The sequence below is a fragment of the Triticum aestivum genome, chromosome 3A (assembly GCF_018294505.1).
Source record: "Triticum aestivum cultivar Chinese Spring chromosome 3A, IWGSC CS RefSeq v2.1, whole genome shotgun sequence".
Classification (NCBI taxonomy): Eukaryota; Viridiplantae; Streptophyta; class Magnoliopsida; order Poales; family Poaceae; genus Triticum; species Triticum aestivum.
In genome coordinates, this window is record NC_057800.1 from 647,589,611 (window position 1) to 647,612,094 (window position 22,484).

Below are 22,484 nucleotides of genomic sequence, written 5' to 3' on the forward strand. Positions count from 1 at the left end.
AAATCGCAATGTTACTTGTATAGAAGCTCACAAACCGAGAATGTTGAGTTTCTGAAAACCATAAGCATGTTATTATAGCAGCTCTGTTCATTTTCTTGTAATGACTAATGCTTTCAAATCCTTCTTGGGCATGAAATAGTTCCAAAAACCAAAAGCATGTTGTAAATTATATCAGTTCTCTATTTTTTTGTAATACCTAATGCATTCAGATCCTATTTGAATCACAGTAAAACTGAAGCGGAAATAGAAGTACGAGTATCAGATAGCCAGGGCATGAAAGTGTTCACTGATATGTTACATGTACCCAGCTGTACTATTTTGCAATGCTTGAATGCTTACAATACAGATATTTTATTGGTCACATTTGAATGCTTATCAATAGTGCATGTGTGATTCCCTAGGGCTAACCGAACAAGTAGATGAGATATATGAGATTAGAAGGGAAGGGAATTATGGGGAGCGGGTGCCAGGAGGGATATGAGAACAAAATAAAAGCACAAAGACGAATGTAATTAATTAGATATTTCCAAATTATTACACATGTAGATCCGTCGACCCCGAGCTCATCCCATGCGGCCCCGAGGAGGAGATGACCATTCGACTTGCGCCCCGCCACGCCAGGGAGGATGCCCGTGCACGGCACTGCTCGGACTCCATCCATCGGGAATCCATTGCGTCCGCCCAAATGGTGCATGGATCCGTCCCTAGGCCATCCATAGCTACCTCGCCGGAGGCCGTGCGGTCCGTCTGGCGTCCGAATGCACTAGCGGATGCACAACCCCTTAGTTGGTGCACCGAGCATCGGGACGCACCATGGGCCTCGTTCGACGAGGCCATGGCACGGCATGCCCGCCGTGCAAGGCATCGGGTGCGGGAGGCGGCGGCAGCCCTCACGGAGGTGGACGTCCGTGAGGCGGAGTCGCATTCTCCGACGACCCATATGGCGCATCAATCCGGGCGCCACAACCCACATCATGGTGGTCGTCGGCGTCTCGTCCCTGGATGGATCCATCATCGATCTGACGTCCATCGGCATGCAGCGGGATCCGGGCTCCGACGAGGAAGAGTAGGGCATGGGAGACAACGACGCCTTCAGTCTCGTGAGCCTACGAGTGTCCCATGCCCTACTCTACCTTGCCGGTGACCGGGCCAACACTCTGGGGAGCACACCGGGCCGTCGGACATGGCCTAGGTGGAGCCGGCAGGCGGGAGCGAAACCGGACAAAGCCCCGGTCAAAGATCGCCGCGTTGCATGTAATATTATGGATTTGAGGTTTTTAGTTTAAGATATCCAGATGTGGAATGCATTTTCTGAGGGGTGACCGGTCACTGTCCATGGACACGCCCAGGCGCGTTTGCAGACATTTGAGGGGTCAGATTTGCCAAGTCCGGCTGTAGATGTTTCTTAGTGGAGCAAGAAGATGTCGACGTTTGTTGGGTTGTGGTGTAGGTTGGGATTATGGACTTAAAATGCATGAGCCTTGGCACTTGTCGTCGTTGTGGACTAACGAATTGCTTGTTACCTCTAGGTATGAACATCTTTGGATCCTTCTGTTCTTTGGATCCATTGTTTTTTGTGCATATAGAAGAGAGAAGTCAACAGAAAGCACTTCAAAAATAATGGTTCAAGGAAGAAGATTGATTTGTGGTACAAAAAGGTTGGCTATGTTTCATTAAAACATGTCATTTGATGTACTTTATCCTTCCAAAGCTTTATTTTTGACATATAATGTATATTGCTTGTGCAGGATGGTTATAAGTTGAGAAATAATTTTTATTACAAATGCTAAAATACCATGGAAATGAAGCTTAAGACAACATACGTGACGTTGTAAGGTAATATCTTAATCACATCAAGTATCTTAGTTTGTAACATATAATTATTTGGATCATTGTTCTCTATGTATATATCTCCGAGTTACATTGCAGATGAGATGGATTTCAATTATTTTTTAATTGTTGCAGGTTATCTTTTCTCTACATCCAAAAATATAATATACATTATATGCGCAATCAGATAAAATCTATACATGCAAAATTTAATACGCATTATATTTATAGGTGCAATAAAAAACATTAAGAGCCCGTGGCAACGCACGGGCGTTCTACTAGTCATAGTAGTGTACGAGATTACGCGAAAACAGCAGTACCTTTGCAAATATGCTTCTTAAAAAATCCTAGTGGCGGAAATAAAAAGTTTTAGCTCCTGTGAACTCAAGGAATACGTAGCTCGCAGCTCTTTGCTAATTTTGCAGCAAGAAAGCAGAGCCAGCCCTGATAGAAATACATGGACAAGACGCGGCACGGCCCAGAGACCGACCCTGAGTCAAGAGCCTCTGGTCGCCGTGGACTTGTCTCCGGAATGTGTGGAGACCGGTAATCACTACTCCTAGATCTCTTTACGAAAATGAACGTTGCAGACGGCAGACCTACACTCCCTTGTGACTCATGGTTACTCTGATTCTATTCTGCCACGTCCACGACAAACATTTTTTTATTTCGAAACAGAAGCAAAGATTGCCTCATTTATTAATTAAGCAGAAGAGAATTGCCCAGTTAATTACGGAAAGCCGGGCGAAAACCGAAACAACAAGGGTCAAGCCCATCCCAAAGACTAACACACACAGGGCAAAGCCCACCCACGAACAACATCGATGACAACCACGTCGCCCACACGACACGAGGTCCATGCCCTCAAAGCTGCAACTCTCCCGAGGCCGCCGCCTCGACATCCACTGCTCCGTTGCGCCCTGCGCACTCAACCGACACCGCCTTCCGGGGCCGCCGCCCCGACATGCCACCGCTCACCCTCGAGCAGCAACGCCGCACGATACAGCAACCCGCAGCCCACACTGCTCAGGACAACCGCACGCAGACCACGAACGTCGCACCACATCCGGGGCCGCCGCCCCGACATGCCTCCACTCGCCCTCGAGCAGCAACGCCGCACAATACAGCTAATGCGCTAAAGCCTGAAGGCGTACATTTTTAGCATTCGTTGTAGACAGTGAATGCGCTGAAGCCTGAAGGCGTACTTCAACATCACCCTTTTTGAATTTACGTCGTTGTCAGCTTAGACTGCCGCTGCTACTTATGAAGACCCAGTAATAAGGGTGAAAGCAGTGTCTCTCTTCTTCCCGAGAAACTATTCAATTAGGTTATAAATTAACTCATCACCACTATAAAATTAATACTACTATATTATATTTATATGTCTATTGTTCCCTAGAATTAGACTTCATCAGTCCCCACTCACCACCGAGAGAAAAATACTAGTGTATAACTTGTGAAACTGATGCCACCAAATCATCCATTTATGAAGACATACGTGACAGGCAAGGTAAAACTTTATGGAGAGTAAAGGCAATGCATACTTGGATTAGTATATGATAAAGCCAAGACTTGGTACAAATTACCTTTTCACTTGACATTTGGCAAAGAACACTAGGACTGATGTGGTGCTACTCCGGGGTGGACCGACAATGACATACGATAAGCCGAGTGTATCTTCTACCGTACAAAAGTTTGAAAAGCACAACCAGTCTCAGTCTGAATCATGATCGCTCTAGCCTGATCCAACGGCTCTGATAGGCGGTGCGTTGCCATCATATCATGAATTCATGAGTATGGCAAGAAGGCACACGGCAGAAAGAGCGACCCAGCATCTGAGTCTCCGGTCTTGGTAGAAATTTCCATTGAAGAAAGTGGAGGGAGTTTACATCATTTTCTGGCAGAAAAGAATTAGCCCTCTTGCAAGAACTGTGATCTCATGATCTTGCCGGGTGCATTTGCAGTTTATTTTATTCCAAAAATGTTATTGGATTTTCAGAACACTTGAATGGATATCATTCCTATAACCTACATTTTGAAGCACAAATACGGCCGTGTGTCTCCTGTGCATACAGAAACTGGTATAGTTCAGAAAGTATACTACCTTATTATTCAAGTTGCACCAATTTGTTTGGTTACACGCCGTATATGGTCATATTTCTGTATCGAATTTTGAAGTGTGCATGCCATATCAGAACATTTATCATGCATGTTTTAAAAGGTATTCACTGGACAAAAAAAACGAAAATAGAGTGTGAACATATCATGGTAGAGAAAATCTGGATACTCTTACAAGACGTCCTCAAGGTTGAGGGAGGACTCTCTTACTAGGCAGAAAACGTAAGAGGCATTATTTGGTTCTTCAGTGGAATACAGTATCTGGTTTCATTAATGATAATATATATAAAGCACGGAGGAGGTGTTCATGTAAAGAAACATGCATGACTTTTTCACTTATGTCTCAAAAATAAACCTGAATTTGGAGGATCTTGATGACATTTATGTGACCCGCAGGGTGGATTGCACATGTAATGAGCTTCGTGCGAGAAGCGTTGATGTGTGACTATTGTTTCGTCAAGGACGACGACAAGAACGACGAGAGCGAGCTTTATCCTCAAGATCAGACTGCAGGTCAGAGGGTGTGACTATTGTTTCGTCAAGAACGACGACAAGAACAACGAGAGCGAGTTTTATCCCCAAGATCAGACTGCAGGTCAGAGGGTGTGACTATTGTTTCATCAAGGACGACGACAAGAACGAGGAGAGCGAGCTTTATCCCCAAGATCAGACTGCAGGTCAGAGGGTGTGACTATTGTTTCGTCAAGGACGACGATAAGAACGAGCTTTATCCCCAAGATCAGACTACAGGTCAAAGGGTGTGATTGTCAAGGACGACGACAAAAACGGCGAGAGCGAGCTTTATCCCCAAGGTCAGACTGCATGTCAAAGGCTAGCCTAGCATGGAGTTTGGTCTGTGTATATTGTATGACAGTTCTATGGACAACAATGTAAAGAAATACAAACGAAATCTGAACAAAAAGCCCAATGTTAATGTATAGCACTTGTCAACCCGGGAGATGCAATTGCGCTATGTGTACATTGTATGACAGTTCTGTGGACAACAATGTAATACAAACGAAATTTGAACAAAAAGCCCAGTGCTAATGTATAGCACGTGCCAACCCGGGGATGTAATTGCGCTATTTTTCTTACGACTGTGCCCTCATAGGGGATCTTTTTGCTGCATTGTTTTGGTCCGTGCGCACTTATCGGTGCTGGGTCACGGATGAGTTCGGAGGCCTTCTTTTCGTCCGTGTGCACTTGTTGGTGCTGGGTCACGGGTTGGGCTCAGTGGCCTCTTTTATTTGTGCTCTTTGGCATCTTTCACAGCTGACAGCCGTGCATGATTCCCGTTTTGGCGATGCAGTAAACAGAGTCCGTTTAATAAACCTATCACGCTTCAATTAAACTTCCAGTATGGTACTAACGACGCGCGCCGCGAACGGAAACCAGCGCCATCTTTTCTCTCGCGTGGACACGAAAACAAGCCAGCCCATGCGGCCCAATGTCGGCCGAAATTCTTAAAAAAAAACTATTCGGCCGCTCGCTCTCGCCTCGCTGTAGGGCTCACTCTGCCGCCGGGGAAGAGCAGCCGCTGCTCCTCCGTCAGGGCGCGATACGCCTTAGCCGCGCCCCGGATCCGAGGAGCGAGATTCGTCGATGCGGCCGAGCTGTCGAGGCCATCGGGCCGCGACGCGCCTAGCCGTGGAGTCGACGGAGCCGGCTGCTGCCCCGCGACGGCCCGGAGCAAGCGTTAACGACGCCGCCGAGGTGTCGAGGCCACGAAGCCGACGCCGCCGTCTGCTCAGTTGATTGACTTGCATGCATTGCTCGGTACTGTCACTGGATGTTCCCAGCTACTTGTCTTGCCTTGCACTAGTTATTACTAGTTTCAGTTGGAACCAGGAGAGAAGCGACGGCAGCAAAGAAGGAAAATGCCATCTTGAGATGTACGTAATTGATGTGAATCAAGAGTGCAATGCAGTGAATAGTGTGACTGGATTTAAATTTCAGATTGTAATGTGATTTGAGAGTGGAGTTGAGTGAATAGTTTGACTGAATGCAAAATTCAGGGCTGTACACTGATGGAAATTGGGTTGCTAAAGAAATATTGAATGTGACCTTGCATACAGAACCTGTAGGTGCATTGAACAAAATCCATGCCAAACCGGACAGTATATCTCTTGAAGGAATGGCTAGAGATTGAGCATTTTAATTGCTACTTGTACATGAGCATAATTGGACTGAACTAAATGGCAAAATGTTGCCTAGAACTGAACTCAATGCCAATTGTTGCTCAGAATTGAAGCTGCCAACTAATGCTCAGAACTAAATGGCAAAATGACAATTGTACTTCACCACGACCCAGTGAAAAGATCATCTGTAATTGGTCCCTGAAAATTGAATAAACATTAATATTACCATACACGCAAGATTTTGCCATCTCTTGTTGGATCATCTCTAGATTTCTAAACTATATGAGCAAGATTATACCGACAACAACTGAGTGAAGCTAAGATTGGTCCCATTGCCGTTATAAACTTTATCATCTGTAGCAGCAGCGATGCACTAAACACTCTCGAGACTGAAGATAGTCACAGAAAATGTTTGATGCTAAAGATCAGATTGTTAGTTTGCTGGTCATTCGGCTCTCACTTAATTCGTTGATGTTTCAACAATCTAACACGCTCATTTTTTAAAAATCTAACGTGCTCATGTTTAAAAAATAACAAAAATGACCAGCGAACTAACAAATTGTAACTGAAAAGCTGAAATGATTAAAAAATGCAAAATTAGTCCTATTGGAGAAGGGAAAAATGAATAGCGTAACACTTAAATTTGCATGCACTTGACATTCAGTGTACAATCTGTACCATATTACAGAAATTTGTACAATCTGTACACTAAAATGTCTTCAGGGATTGGTCCTGAGAGACTGTTGCCTGACAGGTCTAGCCCGGTCAAATTGGTACAGAACTGAAGGCCTGAAGGAAACATGCCTCTGAAACAAAAGAATGCAGCTAGCAGAACATGCAATGTTCAAGGGCAAGCAGTGTGGTCTTCATTCGATTTATCAGGGGCCATCTCGCTCGCTATTACTACCCCTGTTTATAGATATAAGACGTTTTTGCAGTTCAGATTGAACTGCAAAAGGTCCAATATTTAGGAACAAAGGGAGACTTGTTAGAGCCAACAGTAGCAGTATTTGCTGGTGCTTGAACATCACAATGTGCTGCCATTGGCCTGTTGTAGTATTGTAATGTAAGAGGCATATAACTCATGAGGACTGCATATCCTTTCTTTTCTAATTAAAAAAAACAACCAAATCGTGACTTTCATTTTTCTGAAGAAATAAATCATCCAGCAGATCAACAGAAACAAATGTTGGAAGTGCAAATGTTTGGCCTTCGTAAGTTTTGACAGGCACAGTTTCAGAACAAGTGAATCATCTTTCCGAAACAAAAAAAACATACAGGTGAATCATATATGAACGACGTAGCCATGGGGCCTCTTGGAACAGATGAAGGAGTGCAAGAAGTAAAAGGCGACGACGAATGCAATAGCTGCTCCAATATTGTAATGATCGTCGATCATGTGGCATTTACCCGATGGTTGTACCGCAAAGCAGGAATAGTCCCTGGTAACAAGTTGGCCGCAACACTGAATGTAGTTAATCGATCTAGCTTATCAAATTGCAGAAACGGCCGGTACGCATTACAAGCAAAGCACTCACACTTGCTAAGTTACATATCTAGTGAAAAAGCTAGTAAGTTGTTCCTGCAGAAACAGAAGGCAACCTAAACTTGTACTCCCTTTATGAAAAAATATATGAACATTTAGATCACTACTTTAGTAATCTAAACACTCTTATGTTTCTTTACAGAGGGGGTAGTTCAAAGTGCTCATTTGGCCACTGGTAGTTGGTGACAGACAAAAGGTTCAGAACAAGTGGATCATGTGCGGAAGACACAAGGAAGGAGCCTCTCACAACACAATAAGTGGAAGTAAAAGGCCACCACGAACCCTAGGACGAACCCGACAGCCACTCCGATACTGGACTCGTCGTTGATTTTGTGCAGCCTGATTGGTATCAGCCTCCATCTTCGACTCCGGGGGCACTCGTCCAATGGTGCACCACAAAGGTCCCGGTTACCAGCAAAGTATAAAGGCGAGAAGTCATGTGCAAAAGTAGGAATAGGCCCCGACAACAAGTTATCTGCAACAATGAACGTGGTTAACCGACTGAGCATGCTGAACCGCTCTGGAATTTGACCGCTGAGTTGGTTATGTTGAAGTTTCAATACATTCAGGTATGCCAAATTTGCGATACTCTCTGGGATTTCACTTGAAAATTTATTGTATGAGAGATTCAGAGATGTCACATATGGTATCTGTTGTGCGATACCGGAGGGAATGGGTCCTGAAAAGTTGTTATACGACATGTCCAAGATGTTCAAGCTTGTGCAATTTTGAAGACCCTGAGGAAATGGGCCTTCAAGTCCTAGGTTGCTGAGTTGCAGAGAGAGAACCTTGTTCTCGTAGCCGTGCCAGCATCCCACACCGGTAAAGTCGCATATGTAACCGCCGGTGGCATATCCGAAGTTCCAAGAGGATTTGAGTACGCCCAAGGGATCAATCACTGATTGTTGCACAGACCTCAGGCACTGGATATCTTGTTCAGAACCAAAACACAACGATGATGAGCTGCTCAAGAGGAGAAACAAAAAGAGGAACATGGTATCCTCTGTTGGAAATATGAGCAAATTACTACAAGATTTAATTTGAATAAACAGAAGACAAATCATGACCACAGCAGTAGAGATTAAACTAATCATGCGAACTAGCATAGCAGATGAACATATCACATCTAGGGCACATACTAGAAACATGAATTCTACCACGATCTCGAACAGGAAGGATAGAATCACATACGGTGCAGCGGGTGCAGCACCGCCGGCGTTGACGTTGTCGCCCATGTCGTCGAGGATGAGGTTGCCGAGGTCGGGGAAGAAGTCGTCGTTCGCGAAGTCGTCGCTGCCAGCAGTCGCGCGAGTGCGCTTCCCAAAAACCTGATCGCCCCTCTCCCGTACAGGATCACGAGAGGCGGGGTTCCGGAGGCCTGCTGTCCCTTCTCGCGGTGCACGCCGAAAAGAGGGATGGAGAAGACTTGCTTGGCGGCGCAATGATCTGGAACGGTGGTGAGAAACCATATGAAGCGGCAGCGGCTAGGGTAGACGTCTGGCTGACTATATAGTGCGGGTTGGGTACGTTAATTATTAATTAGTGACTCATTAATTTTCCCATGCAGCAAAAATATAGACAACGTGCATAGCTCTGTTCTCGGCTCGGCTCAATCCCGCAACCCGCGGCGCGTCGTGACGAGGCGAGGCGTGGCGTGGTGAGGCGAGTGTGTAGGTCTCCTCTTCTCATGCTCATACAAGTGGTAGAAGAGCCCATCTTATAAAGAGGTGCAACTCTCTCTCAACTTTCAGGGTGAGACTAAACTTTAGCCTCATTCACTCCACTCACATGTGTGCATGAATGGGCCAAGAGAATTTCAGAATTTTAGTTGGGCTTTGGGCCAAAGGCCTACTAGCAAAATTCCAACAATCCCCCACAAAGTCTCATTGGCACATCTCATCATTTAGTTCCAAAACATTGTTTTATATATCGGTGCTTAGTGGAGACTGTGAAGTTGAACTTCCACTTAGAAATTTATGCTACACTAGATCACAACTTGAATAGTGGACTATGCCTTGAACTATAAGTTTTCTGTGAAACTAGTTTCACACAAATTCTTGACCGATACTGGGCTGCCGCAAGGCTTCCCCGCGGGTGGAGCGTATACATCATAAGGGCCTTTCATGAATTAATTAGAGAACACCCAATTCTAGACTGCGACGTTAACAGTCAAATTCATATAGGTGTGTTTCTCAGAAGATGTTCTGCAGGACAACATCTCAGCTTACCCGAATAAGCCACTTGGAACACATTAAGATAAGTATCAACCTGCCATGCAGATCAGGAGAGTAATGCATCTTCACGGAGTGGGATAATTAATATAGGGATACTCTCCTCCCAGCTGACCAACAGCTTGTCTCCCACTTCTACTTCACGGGATCTCCGATCACATAGAGTGGGTTACCACTATGGACAACTCATGCGGTGGGTATCAAACCCATCTCCATCGATGCATTATCTATCACATTACGTGATAGACCCTTTGTGAAGGGATCTACCAAGTTTTTCGACGTTTGGATATAATCCAACATAATAACTCCGGAGTTCCTCAATTTTCTGACAGATTTTAGTCTCCTCTTCACATGCCTTGAGGACTTCATATTGTCCTTAGAACTGTTTATCTTGACGATCACAGTTTGATTATCACAGTTCATCGGGATAGGGGGTATTGGTTTTTCAACCATAGGTAAGTCCATCAAGAGTTCACGAAGCCACTCTGCTTCAACAGTGGCAGTGTCTAATGCTGTGAGTTCTGCTTCCATAGTTGACCTCGTTAAGATGGTCTGCTTGCAAGACTTCCAGGAAACAGCGCCACCACCAAGTGTAAAAACATAACCACTTGTGGCCTTAATCTCATCAGCATCAGATATCCAGTTTGAGTCACTATAACCCTCCAGTACCCTTGGATACCCGGTGTAGTGAATCCCATAGCTCGCGGTGCCTTTCAAATAGCGCATAACTCTCTCAAGCGCATGCCAATGATCATCTCCCGGTTTTGACACAAACCGACTCAGCTTGCTCACAGCAAAAGAGATGTCAGGCCTCGTGGCACTCGCCAAATACATAAGCGAGCCAATAATCTGAGAATACCTCAGTTGATCTCTAGCAATCCGTCGATTCTTTCGAAGCAACACACTAGCATCATATGGAGTTGAAGAAGGCGTGCAGTCGCTATACCCAAAACGACTCAAGACCTTTTCCACATAATGAGACTGAAGCAGTGTGATCCCACCATTCTCATCTCTCAACAGCTTGATGTTTAAGATAACATCAGCTACTCCTAGATCCTTCATCTCAAAACAGCGAGATAAGAAATCCTTAACCTCCTTGATTAAATCAAGTTTGGTTCCAAAGATCAATATGTCGTCGACATACAGACAAAGAATAACTCCTTTGCCCCCACCATAGCGATAGTACACGCACTTGTCACCATCGTTTACTACAAAGCCGGCAGCAGTTAATGTTCTTTCAAACTTCTCATGCCACTCCTTAGGAGCTTGTTTAAGGCCATATAAAGACTTTAATAACTTGCACACCTTTCCTTCCTGACCAGGTACTACAAAACCATCTGGCTGATCCGTGTAAATTTCCTCCTTCAACTCTCCATTGAGGAAAGCCGTCTTAATGTCCATTTGATGAACGAGAAGACCATGTGAGGCAGCCAGTGATAGTAGCACCCGAATTGTGGTCAGTCTAGCCACGGGTGAGTAAGTATCAAAGAAGTCTTCACCTTCTTTCTGGGTATAACCCTTGGCCACAAGCCGTGCCTTATACTTTTCAATCGTACCATCAGGTCTAAACTTCTTCTTGAACACCCACTTACATCCTACAGGTTTGCACCCATAAGGATGGTCAGTGATCTCCCAGGTACCATTAGCTAAGATGGAATCCATCTCGCTACGTACAGCTTCCTTCCAGTAGTCAGCATCAGGAGATGCATAGGCTTCTGAAATAGTCCTGGGTGTGTCATCCACGAGGTACACAATGAAATCATCACCAAAAGACTTTGCAGTCCTCTGTCTCTTACTCCCCACAGGAGTTCCATTGTTACCCTCAACAGGATTCTCAACGTGTTCTATCGCAATGGTGGGTTCAGGAATTATAGTGAATTCCTCACTAGATGGAGTAGGTATCTCCTGATTTGATGAACTCGACATATCCTTCATAGGAAATATGTCCTCAAAGAAAGTTGCATCATTTGATTCCATAATCGTACCAACATGCATGTCGGATACCTCAGATTTTATTATCAAAAATCTATAGCCGATGCTATGAAAAGCATAGCCCAGAAGAACACAATCCATGGTTTTTGGTCCAAGCTTGCGCTTCTTGGGAATTGGTATATTGACTTTCGCCAAACAACCCCAAGTACGTAGGTAAGAGAGTTTCAACCTTTTCCTTTCCCATTCCTCAAATGGAGTCATGGTCTTATGCTTTGTGGGAACTCGGTTTAGGACATGACACGCAGTCATTAGCGCCTCCCCCCACCATTCCTTGGATAGACCCGAAGTGTCTAACATGGTGTTAACCATATCAGTTAGAGTTCGGTTCTTTCTTTCGGCTACCCCATTTGACTGGGGTGAGTAGGGAGGCGTCCTCTCATGGATTATACCATGTTCCGCACAAAATAGATCAAATTCATTGGAAAAATACTCTCCACCACGATCAGACCTAAGCCGTTTAATTTTTCGATCAAGTTGGTTCCCTGCCTCAGCTTTATAGTTTTTAAAGAAAGTCAAAGCCTCATCTTTTGATTTCAGAAGATACACATAACAATATCTACTGGAGTCATCAATCAACGTCATGAAGTATCTCTTTCCACCTTTTGTCAACACGCCATTCATCTCACAAAGATCAGAATGTATAAGCTCTATTGGCGCCAAGTCTCTTGCATCTGCAGTCTTATGGGACTTGCGAGGTTGCTTAGCTTGCACATATACTTCGCACTTGGAGCCTTTGACAAGATTTTCGGAATTAAATTCATATTGGTTAACCGCGTCATGCAACCAAAGTTAATATGACAGAGTCGTGAATGCCAAATATCAGACTCATTATTGTGGCAAACATTATTAATAACTTTAGTGCAAATATCTGACAAAGATAGGTGGAACAAGCCTCCGCACTCATAGCCTTTTCCAACAAATTGTCCACACTTAGAAATTGCAACTTTATTGGATTCGAAAACCAACTTAAAACCATCTCGACATAAACGGGAACCGCTAACGAGATTTTTATTGATGGACGGCACATGATGAACGTTCTTCAGACGCACAGTCTTCCCCGAAGTAAACTTCAGATGGACCGTACCAACACCTCGAACGATGGCATGTGACCCGTTCCCCATCAGCACGGGTGAAGTCCCTGTTGCCTGGTAAGAAGAAAACATGGAGGCGTCAGCACAAACATGTACATTGGCACCGGTGTCAATTAACCAATCAGGGGATTGAAATACTGAAAGGATGGTAGAAAAAATACCATACCCTGATTCCTTCATATCAGTATCACCGATGACAACATTAGCGGACTTGCCGCTCTTCTCATGTTCATGCTCCTTAAAGCGGTTAGGACACTTCGGAGCCCAATGATTAGGATCACCGCAGACATGGAAAAGTCCCTTCCCCTTCTTATGAGAATTCTTCTTGAAGTTGGTAGAATGTGATGGCTTGTTCTTTGTATCAAACTTGCCTTTGCCCTGATTTTTGTTTTTATTGTTTTTGAACTTGTTGGGCTGGGAGTTCTTCTTCTGTACCATGTGGGCACTAGAACCTCCCTCAGCAACTCGAGCACGTGTGTCCTTTGCTCTCACCTTCTCTTCAACATCAACAGTATCAATGAGATCCACAACGGAAAACTCTTGTCTCTTGTGTTTCAGGGAAGTAGCAAAATTGTTCCACGAAGGTGGAAGCTTGGCAATGATGCCTCCGACAACAAATTTGTCCGGCAACACACACTTGAAGTACTCAAGTTCTTTTGCGAGCGACTGTATCTCATGAGCCTGCTGTACAACAGGGTGCTCATCAGTCATCTTGTAGTCATAGAATTGCTCCATGACGTATAACTTGCTGCCGGCGTCTGAGGCACCAAACTTGGCATCGAGCGCAGCCCACATGTCCTTGCCGTTGTCAAACGACATATACGAATCCACAATGGAGTCATCAAGAACACTCAGAAGAGCGCCTTTAAAGAGGGTATCGATCTTCTCAAAAGCTTCCAGTTGTGCTGGATTAAGATCGCCCTCAGGCTTGCCCTTGGTGGCATCATAGCAGCCCATGGTCTGAAACCAGTAGACTGCTCTCGTGCGCCACCTTTTATATTGCGCCCCCTTAAAGGCAGGCGGCTTCAGATGCGCAGCAAAACCACTCGGATTAAATTGCATATAATCAGGTTTTTGGATTGTTGAAAATATAAGCAAATTACTACGAGATTTAATCCGAATAAACAGAAGATAAATCATGATCACAGCAGCAGAGATTAAACTAATCATGTGAACTAGCATAGCAGATGAACATATCACATCTAGGGCACATACTAGAAACATGAATTCTACCACGATCTCGAACAGGAAGGATAGAATCACATACGGTGCAGCGGGTGCAGCACCACCGGCGTTGATGTTGTCGCCCATGTCGTCGAGGATGAGGTTGCCGAGGTCGGGGAAGAAGTCGTCGTTCGCGAAGTCGTCACTGCCAGCAGTCGCGCGAGTGCGCTCCCCAAAAACCTGATCGCCCCTTTCCTGTACAGGATCACGAGAGGCGGGGTTCCGGAGGCCTGCTGTCCCTTCTCGCGGTGCACGCCGGAAGGAGGGATGGAGAAGACTTGCTTGGCGGCGCAATGATCTGGACCCACGTCTGCCTGACTATATAGTGCGGGCCGGGTAGGTCGTGGGAGTAAGCCCCACGTTCGAGTCATCACGATCCAAAAGAATCGGAAACAGTTTAGTAATTAACGCGTCCGTTAATTATTAATTAATGACTCATTAATTTTCCTATGCAGCAAAAATATAGACAACGTGCATAGCTCTGTCCTCGGCTCGGCTCAATCCCGCGGCGCGGCGCGGCGCGGCGCGTCGTGACGAGACGAGCGAGGAGGAGGAGCGCGTGTGTAGGTCTCCTCTTCTCATGCTCATACAAGTGGTAGAAGAGCCCACCTTATAAAGAGGTGCAACTCTCTCTCAACTTCCGGGGTGGGACTAAACTTTAGCCTCACTCACTCCACTCACATGTGTGCATGAATGGGCCAAGAGAATTTCAGAATTTTAGTTGGGCTTTGGGCCAAAGGCCTACTAGCAAAATTTCAACATCCTCGGCCATCCCGGGCCAAAACCCGCAATTTGTCAATTCCAACGCCAACGCCACCTGACTAAAACATGTGTAAGAACACTTATAAACTCGGATTCAAATAAACCAGGCCAAGACATGGAGACACAACAAAGCAGCCTTCAGAAAGGCAAATAATAAGGCATGTTTACTTGCTTTGTTGATTTCATGTACAAATAGTTCTTGGACAAGATGATGTGTTTTGGAAAACTCACCAATTGATGCAGCCAAAGCAGAGGCCACCGCCTGCAAGATTGAACGGGAGCAATGCGTTTAAAACGGAGAATTCCGCCAATATAGGACATAATATTTTTCCCGTTAAATTCTAAAGTCTTGTTGACGCTAGCACATTGCACCAAGGCAACAAAAATTTAGCCAAGGTAACGTAACAAGGAAATTAGTGCTGTTTTGGCTTAGAGAAGGTCCAGGTTTAGGGAGTTAACTATGTTAGGAGTTCAATCATATGGTGTAAGGTGATGTCCAGAAAACATTCTAAAAAATGAGGGGAATGCATTTTAGAAACATGGAGGACACTCATGGAGCGCCTACTCAAGACCAGAATGACGGAGTTTCAAGATTAATGAAAAGTCACTAGATGTGTCCCGTTGTCGACGGAAAATGTCAACTCCTGCTGAAATAATATTCCGTCTTAGGCCGCACTTGGATTCGCTGTAACTAATTACGGGGGTGTTTATTTTACACTTGTATCTTACTGGCTGCTCAGCAATTTTCGGCTGGAAACCAGACAATGAGCCGAGACCTGTATTTTTTACAGATTTATTTAAAGGCAACATGACAATCCAATCAGGGCCTTTAATGAGACATACTTCCTCCATTCACTTTTATAAGTCGTTTCATATAAGTGAAATTGTGCTGTTTTCCACACTGTCTGAAACATCTACAAAGCCTTATAAAAGTGAAATGAGGGAGTAAATGTTTTCAAATCTGAGATTTTATTCCTGGTGGACTGGAGGTAGCCTCTTAACCATCCAACTACATGTTGATTCTCGAAACCAAAGATATGCTAGAAGAACATAGAAAATAATTGGAATTCCTACGAAAGGAATTTATTACAAGATAAAGAAAACAAAAATATAGAAATATTTTGGAGGAAGACATGAAATTTGAGACAACTCACGAAATATTGAGGAACAAACATGGAAATTCATGAATATGGTGATTTGCATGAATGATCATGATTTTTTATGAGTTTTTTATTATCCTTTTATGAGAATGCTTCTGAATTTTGCAAGTTCTAGTAGACTTCCTAATTTATTCGTTCCTATTTCAAATTCTGAGATGTTATTGTAACTTTTCTAGAACATTTATGACGTTTTCTTCATGTTTTCTCTTACTTCACCCTAACTTCTTTATAACTGTTTTTATTTCCATGATTTGTTCATTCTAAATGATTAAGTGTCACGAGTGCGTAACCACTGCCACATGATCAGCCATACCACTTTTTGTAAGGTTGATAGTAAATCTGCTATCACAACTTATGGTTAAAATTTATTTGTTTTGTAAACTAGGGACTAAAACAAAGCTTAATCAGTAGTGGAGGGACCAAATTGACAAAAAAAACTATACATTACCTTTTCCCATTGATACCGGGCTTAGTAAAGCATGAACAAGATCACATAAATCCTCATCAGTTCCCTCAAGCCCTGGAGCCATTTTCACGAAGTTTTCTTGTTTGAATCCAGGAGACATTTTCAATACACACCAGAATGTACACAAGCTCATCCTTTTGGACACGCATATGAGTTGTTTTCCAACACTGTTACCACCCAATGATAAACAGACCAACAAAGGCAGCAGGTGCATTCTCCTGCTAGTTCATTCTGCACATCCTTTTTTGCGAGACATTCTGCCCATCGCTAACCCCATCCATGCATCAGGCTCTCCACAATAACAGAAAACAAAACTGAAAGAAGGGAGCTTCCACAGAAACCAATCTTCTCTGTTGATGGCACACGGCAGAGAGACCGACCCGGCGTCAAGAGCCTCCGGTCTCCGTAGAATTTTCACCGGAACACGCGAAGGTGTCCTCTTCGTGAGCGAAGCCTTTCAGGAGTCGGGAGGAACTGGATCCGTACTCTCTGCCATTACAAAGACGATCGGTACGCATCGAAATGGGGAGAAAAGCACTGCAGAAGTGCAGAGATTCATAGGCTAGCCGGAGCTGCCTTGTTTTTGTTCCTTTATTAGAAACATGGACAGGGTACATAATAATCACGGCCAGTTGATGCCTCGCCTCTCTCTAGAAGAGTTCAAATATGCATTAACAAGCACCGGCAGTTGCTAATTGCCAGGCATACTACCAAGTAAATTAAGATAATCGTTACTGCAGGCAACAAGCTAAAAAAGATTTACTGCCGGAAAGTGCTCGTTTGGCCTCCGGAAGCTATATCAGACAAAGTTTCAGAATAACAGGTGAATCATATGCGGACGACATAGGCTCAGAGCAGACGAAGCAGTGCGGGAGTAGAAGGCCACCACGAACCCCACCACGAATCCGATGGCCACTCCGATGCTCGACTGGTCGTTGAGCCCGTGCAGCCTGATTCGTACCGGTCTCCATCTCCTCCTCGAGGGGGGACAATCATCCAATGGTGAACCACAATGTCCTTGGTTACCAGCAAAGTTCGAAGCCGGAAACTTACGTGGTAAAGTAGGAATAGGCCCTGATAACAAGTTCTCCACAACATTGAATGCGGTTAACCGAGTAAGCAAATCGAATTGCGGTGGAATTTGACCGCTGAGTTGGTTATGCTGGAGGTTGAGGAGATTCAGATATATCATGTTTGAGATATTCTGTGGGATCGAACCCGAAAAACTATTGTACGAAAGGTCCAGAGATGTCAGGTACGGCACCTGCCGTGAAATGTCCTGAAGGATTGGTCCTGAAAAATTGTCATTCGACAGATCCAGGCCGGTCATGCTTGCACAATCTTGAAGACCTTGGGAAAATGCGCCTTGAGGTCCTAGGTTGCCGAGACGCAGAGAGAGAACCCTGTTCTCATCGGCGAACCAGCATTCCACACCAATAAAGCGGCATATCTAACCACGGAGGCCATTGTTGTCAAAGTTCCACGAGGATTTGAGTACACCGTTGGGATCAATCACTGATTGTTGTACAGACTTGAGGCACTGGATATCTTGTTCAGAACTAAAACACAACGATAAGCTGCTCAAGAGGAGAAACAAAAGGAGGAACTTGGAATCATCAGTCATCGCATACGAGGACGAGGAGTGAAACAAGCAGCTGCTCTCTCCGCTAAAATCTGCAGCTTGTCAATTACAGCGTCACCTGATCAAAACATGTGTAAGATACTTGAACACGCTACTTGAAAAATAAGAAATAATTGGCTCGGACATAAGACACCAGAAAGCAGACGCCATAAGAAGTAAATAAGTCACGTGTACTACTTGCCTTGTTGATTTCATGCAATACTTCATACACAAGATGAGGGGCTTCAGAAAACTCACCAGTTGATAGATCCAAGGCAGAAGCCACTACCTGCCATAGTTGAAGGGACACGGCTCTTAAAGGGGCAACCCCTCCACTGGAGCACAGACTTTTTCTTCAGCTAATTAATTCCCCAGGTCCTACTGAATGGGTGAGTAGCTAGCACAAGGAAGAAAGATTGGCCAGCTCACTATCCCACTCCAAGCAAGTAAGCAGTCAACGAAACTCAACACCAAAGAGAAAATAGTGGTAGAACTTTCTGCGCCGATGCATCGCATCACCGATTTATGATGCTAGAAAAACTAAGACATATGAGAGAGACATCTACAACTTTGTCAAGAGCAAAGACAATGCTTCTCCTGGTCCTAGTAGGCACTTGGATTAATTCAGGATCAAAACAGGACTTGTTAATTACAATTTGAAAAACAATTGATATTGGGCAAAGCATGGACACACTACCAGAAACTGAAATTTTTCTGTGTGCCAAATGTTTTTCCTGTCGGGCCCGCAGCTAACGCACAGTAAAATTCATATCCATGTCAGCCCATTGTACAAGATCAGATAAACGCACATCAACATGAGAAGTTTCACAATTTTTATTATTTAATTGGATCATGAGATATTCGTAATATTCATCAGAATGTAGCCGTACTTCACTCTTGTCACCACACACACGACTTGTTTGCCCACATATTTACCACTGAATAGACCAACAAAGGCAGCTGGCGCATTCTCTAGCCCAATGCTCGTGTACCCGCCGTCACCCACAAACACGAAAGGTGTAGGGCTGGAACCTCCCACAGAACAAGAACTTGTGCGGGAAGTAGAAGGCCACCACGAACCCAAAGATGAACCCAGCCGACGCCCCGATGATGGACGCGTCGTTGATCCTGTGCAGTAGCTTCTGAATCCGGACAAACATCTCCCGAATCCGGACAAGCCGAACGTGTATCCGCACCCTGAACCTCTTCTTGCACTTATTGTCCAGCGGCGCCCCGCAGAGCCCCGGGTTGCCCATGAAGTTGGCGGTCGGGAAGCTCTGCAGAGAGTCCGGGACGGGACCGAACAACGAGTTCTTGGCGACGTTGAACGAAATGAGGCGTGAAAGGTTGATCGCCGGAATTTCGCCGGTGAACTGGTTGTGTTGAAGAGCGAGGATGTTGAGGTACGTCATGTTCATGATGCTTGCAGGGATTCCACCTGAGAAGCTGTTGTTCGAGAGGTCTAGAAAGCTTACATAGGGCATCTGCTCAGAGATGTGTTCTGGGAGCGGCCCTGAAAAGTTGTTGCCTGACAGGTCCAGAGTGGTCATGGAGGTGCAAAGCTCGAGGCCTCGAGGAAATGGACCTTCGAGTCCTAAGTTGCCGAGGCGCAAACTGAGAACCCTGTTTTCATTAGGGTTCCAGCATTCCACGCCGGTGAACCCGCATATGTCACCGTCATCGCGGATGTCAGTAAAATTCCACCGGTGGGATTTTTTCCCTAGTATATCATTAGGATCAATCAACGATTGTTTGAGGTCCTTCAAGCATTGGACATCAGAAGCACTGATTCCATGGCCAAAGTATGATGACGAGCTGCTTAGGAGCAGCAGCCAGACGACCAGCTTGTTGTAACCATGCATCGTGAACCTGCCGGCTGCCTTCCAGTGTCACCTGCTCCATCAAAATACGCACGATCAAGGATGTTCTGGCATATCACTTGTAATGATATACTACTCTCTAGCACAAGCCTTTACAAAGACGTCCCTTCACGAAAACGCGGTGGCAAAAAATAGAAAGAAAAAATCCGGCTGTTTTGAACTCGCCTGATCCGTACCTCACAGCTGCTCACCAATTATGCAGCAGAAAGCAGAGCCGGCGCTAGTAGAAATACATGAAGGAAACATTTATGTCATTCCCTTACCTGAAGAGAAACAGACGCGAACGAATACATGATCAGAACATGTGTAAGAACACTTAAAACTCTGCTTCAAATAATAAGAAGAGATGAAAACATGGAGACACAATACAAAAGCAGGCTCCGAAAGGCAAATAATAAGCCATATTTACTTGCTTTGTTGATTTCATGTACTCCGTACTAGTTCTTAGACAAGGTAAGGTGTTTCAGAGAACTCACCAGTTAATGTAGCCAAAGTAGAGGGCACCACCTGCAGCAATTGAACAGGCACAGCCCTTTTAAAACGGTGAATCTCTGCACTAGGTGACATGCTTTTTGTTCTGTTAGCTTCCAAGTCTTGCAAATTGAAATGTTGTCGTGGCCGGCCGACCTGCAGGCAAGAAGGTCAAAGTCACCAGGTTACACACCAAGAAAAGTAGTATTTTATTAGGAAGTCCTGATTTAGAGAGTTAACTATGTTAGGAGTTCAATCATATGATGTAAGGCAATTTTCCCACTTAAAATAGGGGTAGAACTTTCTGCATTGATGTATCACATCATCAATTTACGAGGATAGAAAAACTAAGACATATGAGACAGACAGCTACTTTGTCAAGGGTAAAGACAATGCTTCTCATGGTCCTAGTAGGCACTTGGATTGAGGATCAAACCATGGCTTGTTAATTATAGATTAATAATCACTTAATATTGGGCAAAGAATGGACAAGAAACTAACCAAGCAGCCCCAAATGTTAGGAGAGTGGTATGGCGCTTTGTTGAATCTTATCCAGCTGTTCAGGCTTGTCAACCAAGTTGTATTCCTCCCAGCCAGTCATTCCTGAAATAATGTCACCGGCAACGAACCCCGGATGAGCGGAATCCACGCCCGACCCTTCTATAACCTTGACATATTAAAATTTGCCTGGTCAGTAAACAGCAAGTAGCCAGCAACAAGAGAGAGCAGTCAGAAGGGAAGAACTGCAAAGGGAGGGCAAAAAAGACTGACAGATCCGGGCTTCCGGTCGCGCATGTAGGGGTCGCAGGAGAGCAAGAGATTCTTCGCCAGCACGGCCGGGCCAGCGGCGCCCCGGGGACGCGCAGCGGCACGGCGCCGCCGTCGACGAGCGCCACGTCGTCCTCCCTCGGCGCGAGGGTGATGTATTCCCACAGCACACCTTCCAGTTCCTCGCGGTCTCCGCCGACGGGGGTTCAGCCCTATTTTTGACACGAAAATCAGGGTATTCTTTTAAAAAAGGGTTGTTTTCCTCTGGTTATTGCACACTAGCACATACGCCGTGCATTGCAACGGAAGATAAAATAATATGCATTTAAAGTCGGTGAGAATTATATGTGCAAGCAAAACCATATGTGCACACGAAAAAGAAACATTTAGTTTTTAGATTTCGTCACGGGTGAAGTAATCAATCCGCTATATTTTCATTCATTGATTGAGGGCATTTAAGAGTTTTGTTACGTCATTGTACGTCACAGAAGGCCTAATAAGTTATTTAATCTATTCTTCCTTTCAATCCTTTCAACCGAGGGCATTTTAAGGTATGATGTTTCTGAATATTCTATAAATCATGAACAATTTTTTAAATACAGAATAATTTTTAAAAAAAATATGTGCACTTTTGAAGAAAACACGAACAAAATATGAAAGCGAACATCTTTTAAAATTCACAAACATTTTCTGAAAACAGCAACTTTTTTATAAAAGCATGAACATTATTTGAATTTGGGAACATTTTTTTAAAACAGGAACACTTGTTGAAAATTCGTAAGATTTTTAGAAAATGTGTATTATGAACAATATTTTTAATTTTAAAAATTTCACTAAAACAAGAATATTTTTCGAATTTGGAGCATTTTTTGTAATGCCATTTTTTTAGAAATCACGTACAATGTTTAAAAACAATAATTATTTTGACAAAATGGGAAACATTATGCAAGTTTCGAATATTTTTCCGAATAGCAACAAAAATTTGGAATTCTGAACATTTTCCAAAATTTCTTGTTTTTTAATTCTGAACTTTCTTGAGAATTTTGAATTTGCAAATTAAATTTCAAAAGAAAAATAAACTTCGAAGTGAAAAAAGATATAGGAAAAAATTAATAAAAATATAAGTAAAACACAAAAAAAGGAAAATCGGGTCAACCCATTATTGGCTGCTGGGTGCGAAACCCCT

The 22,484-nt window shown here is 44.3% G+C and overlaps 1 protein-coding gene and 1 pseudogene across 1 annotated transcript; both read right to left on the bottom strand.

Annotated features, from left to right (window-relative positions):
* Positions 1-17,352: 17,352 nt before the first annotated feature.
* LOC123058920 (probably inactive leucine-rich repeat receptor-like protein kinase At5g48380) lies at positions 17,353-18,182 on the bottom strand (annotated as a pseudogene).
* A 986-nt stretch (positions 18,183-19,168) lies between these two features.
* LOC123058919 (probably inactive leucine-rich repeat receptor-like protein kinase At5g48380) lies at positions 19,169-21,515 on the bottom strand. Its single transcript, XM_044481588.1, has 5 exons — positions 21,302-21,515; positions 21,032-21,197; positions 20,536-20,686; positions 20,236-20,322; positions 19,169-20,072 (listed from the first exon to the last, which is right to left on the bottom strand). The coding sequence occupies exon 5, from the start codon at positions 20,039-20,041 to the stop codon at positions 19,178-19,180; it is 864 nt and encodes a 287-aa protein (XP_044337523.1). The 5' UTR covers positions 20,042-20,072; positions 20,236-20,322; positions 20,536-20,686; positions 21,032-21,197; positions 21,302-21,515; the 3' UTR covers positions 19,169-19,177.
* Positions 21,516-22,484: the final 969 nt, after the last annotated feature.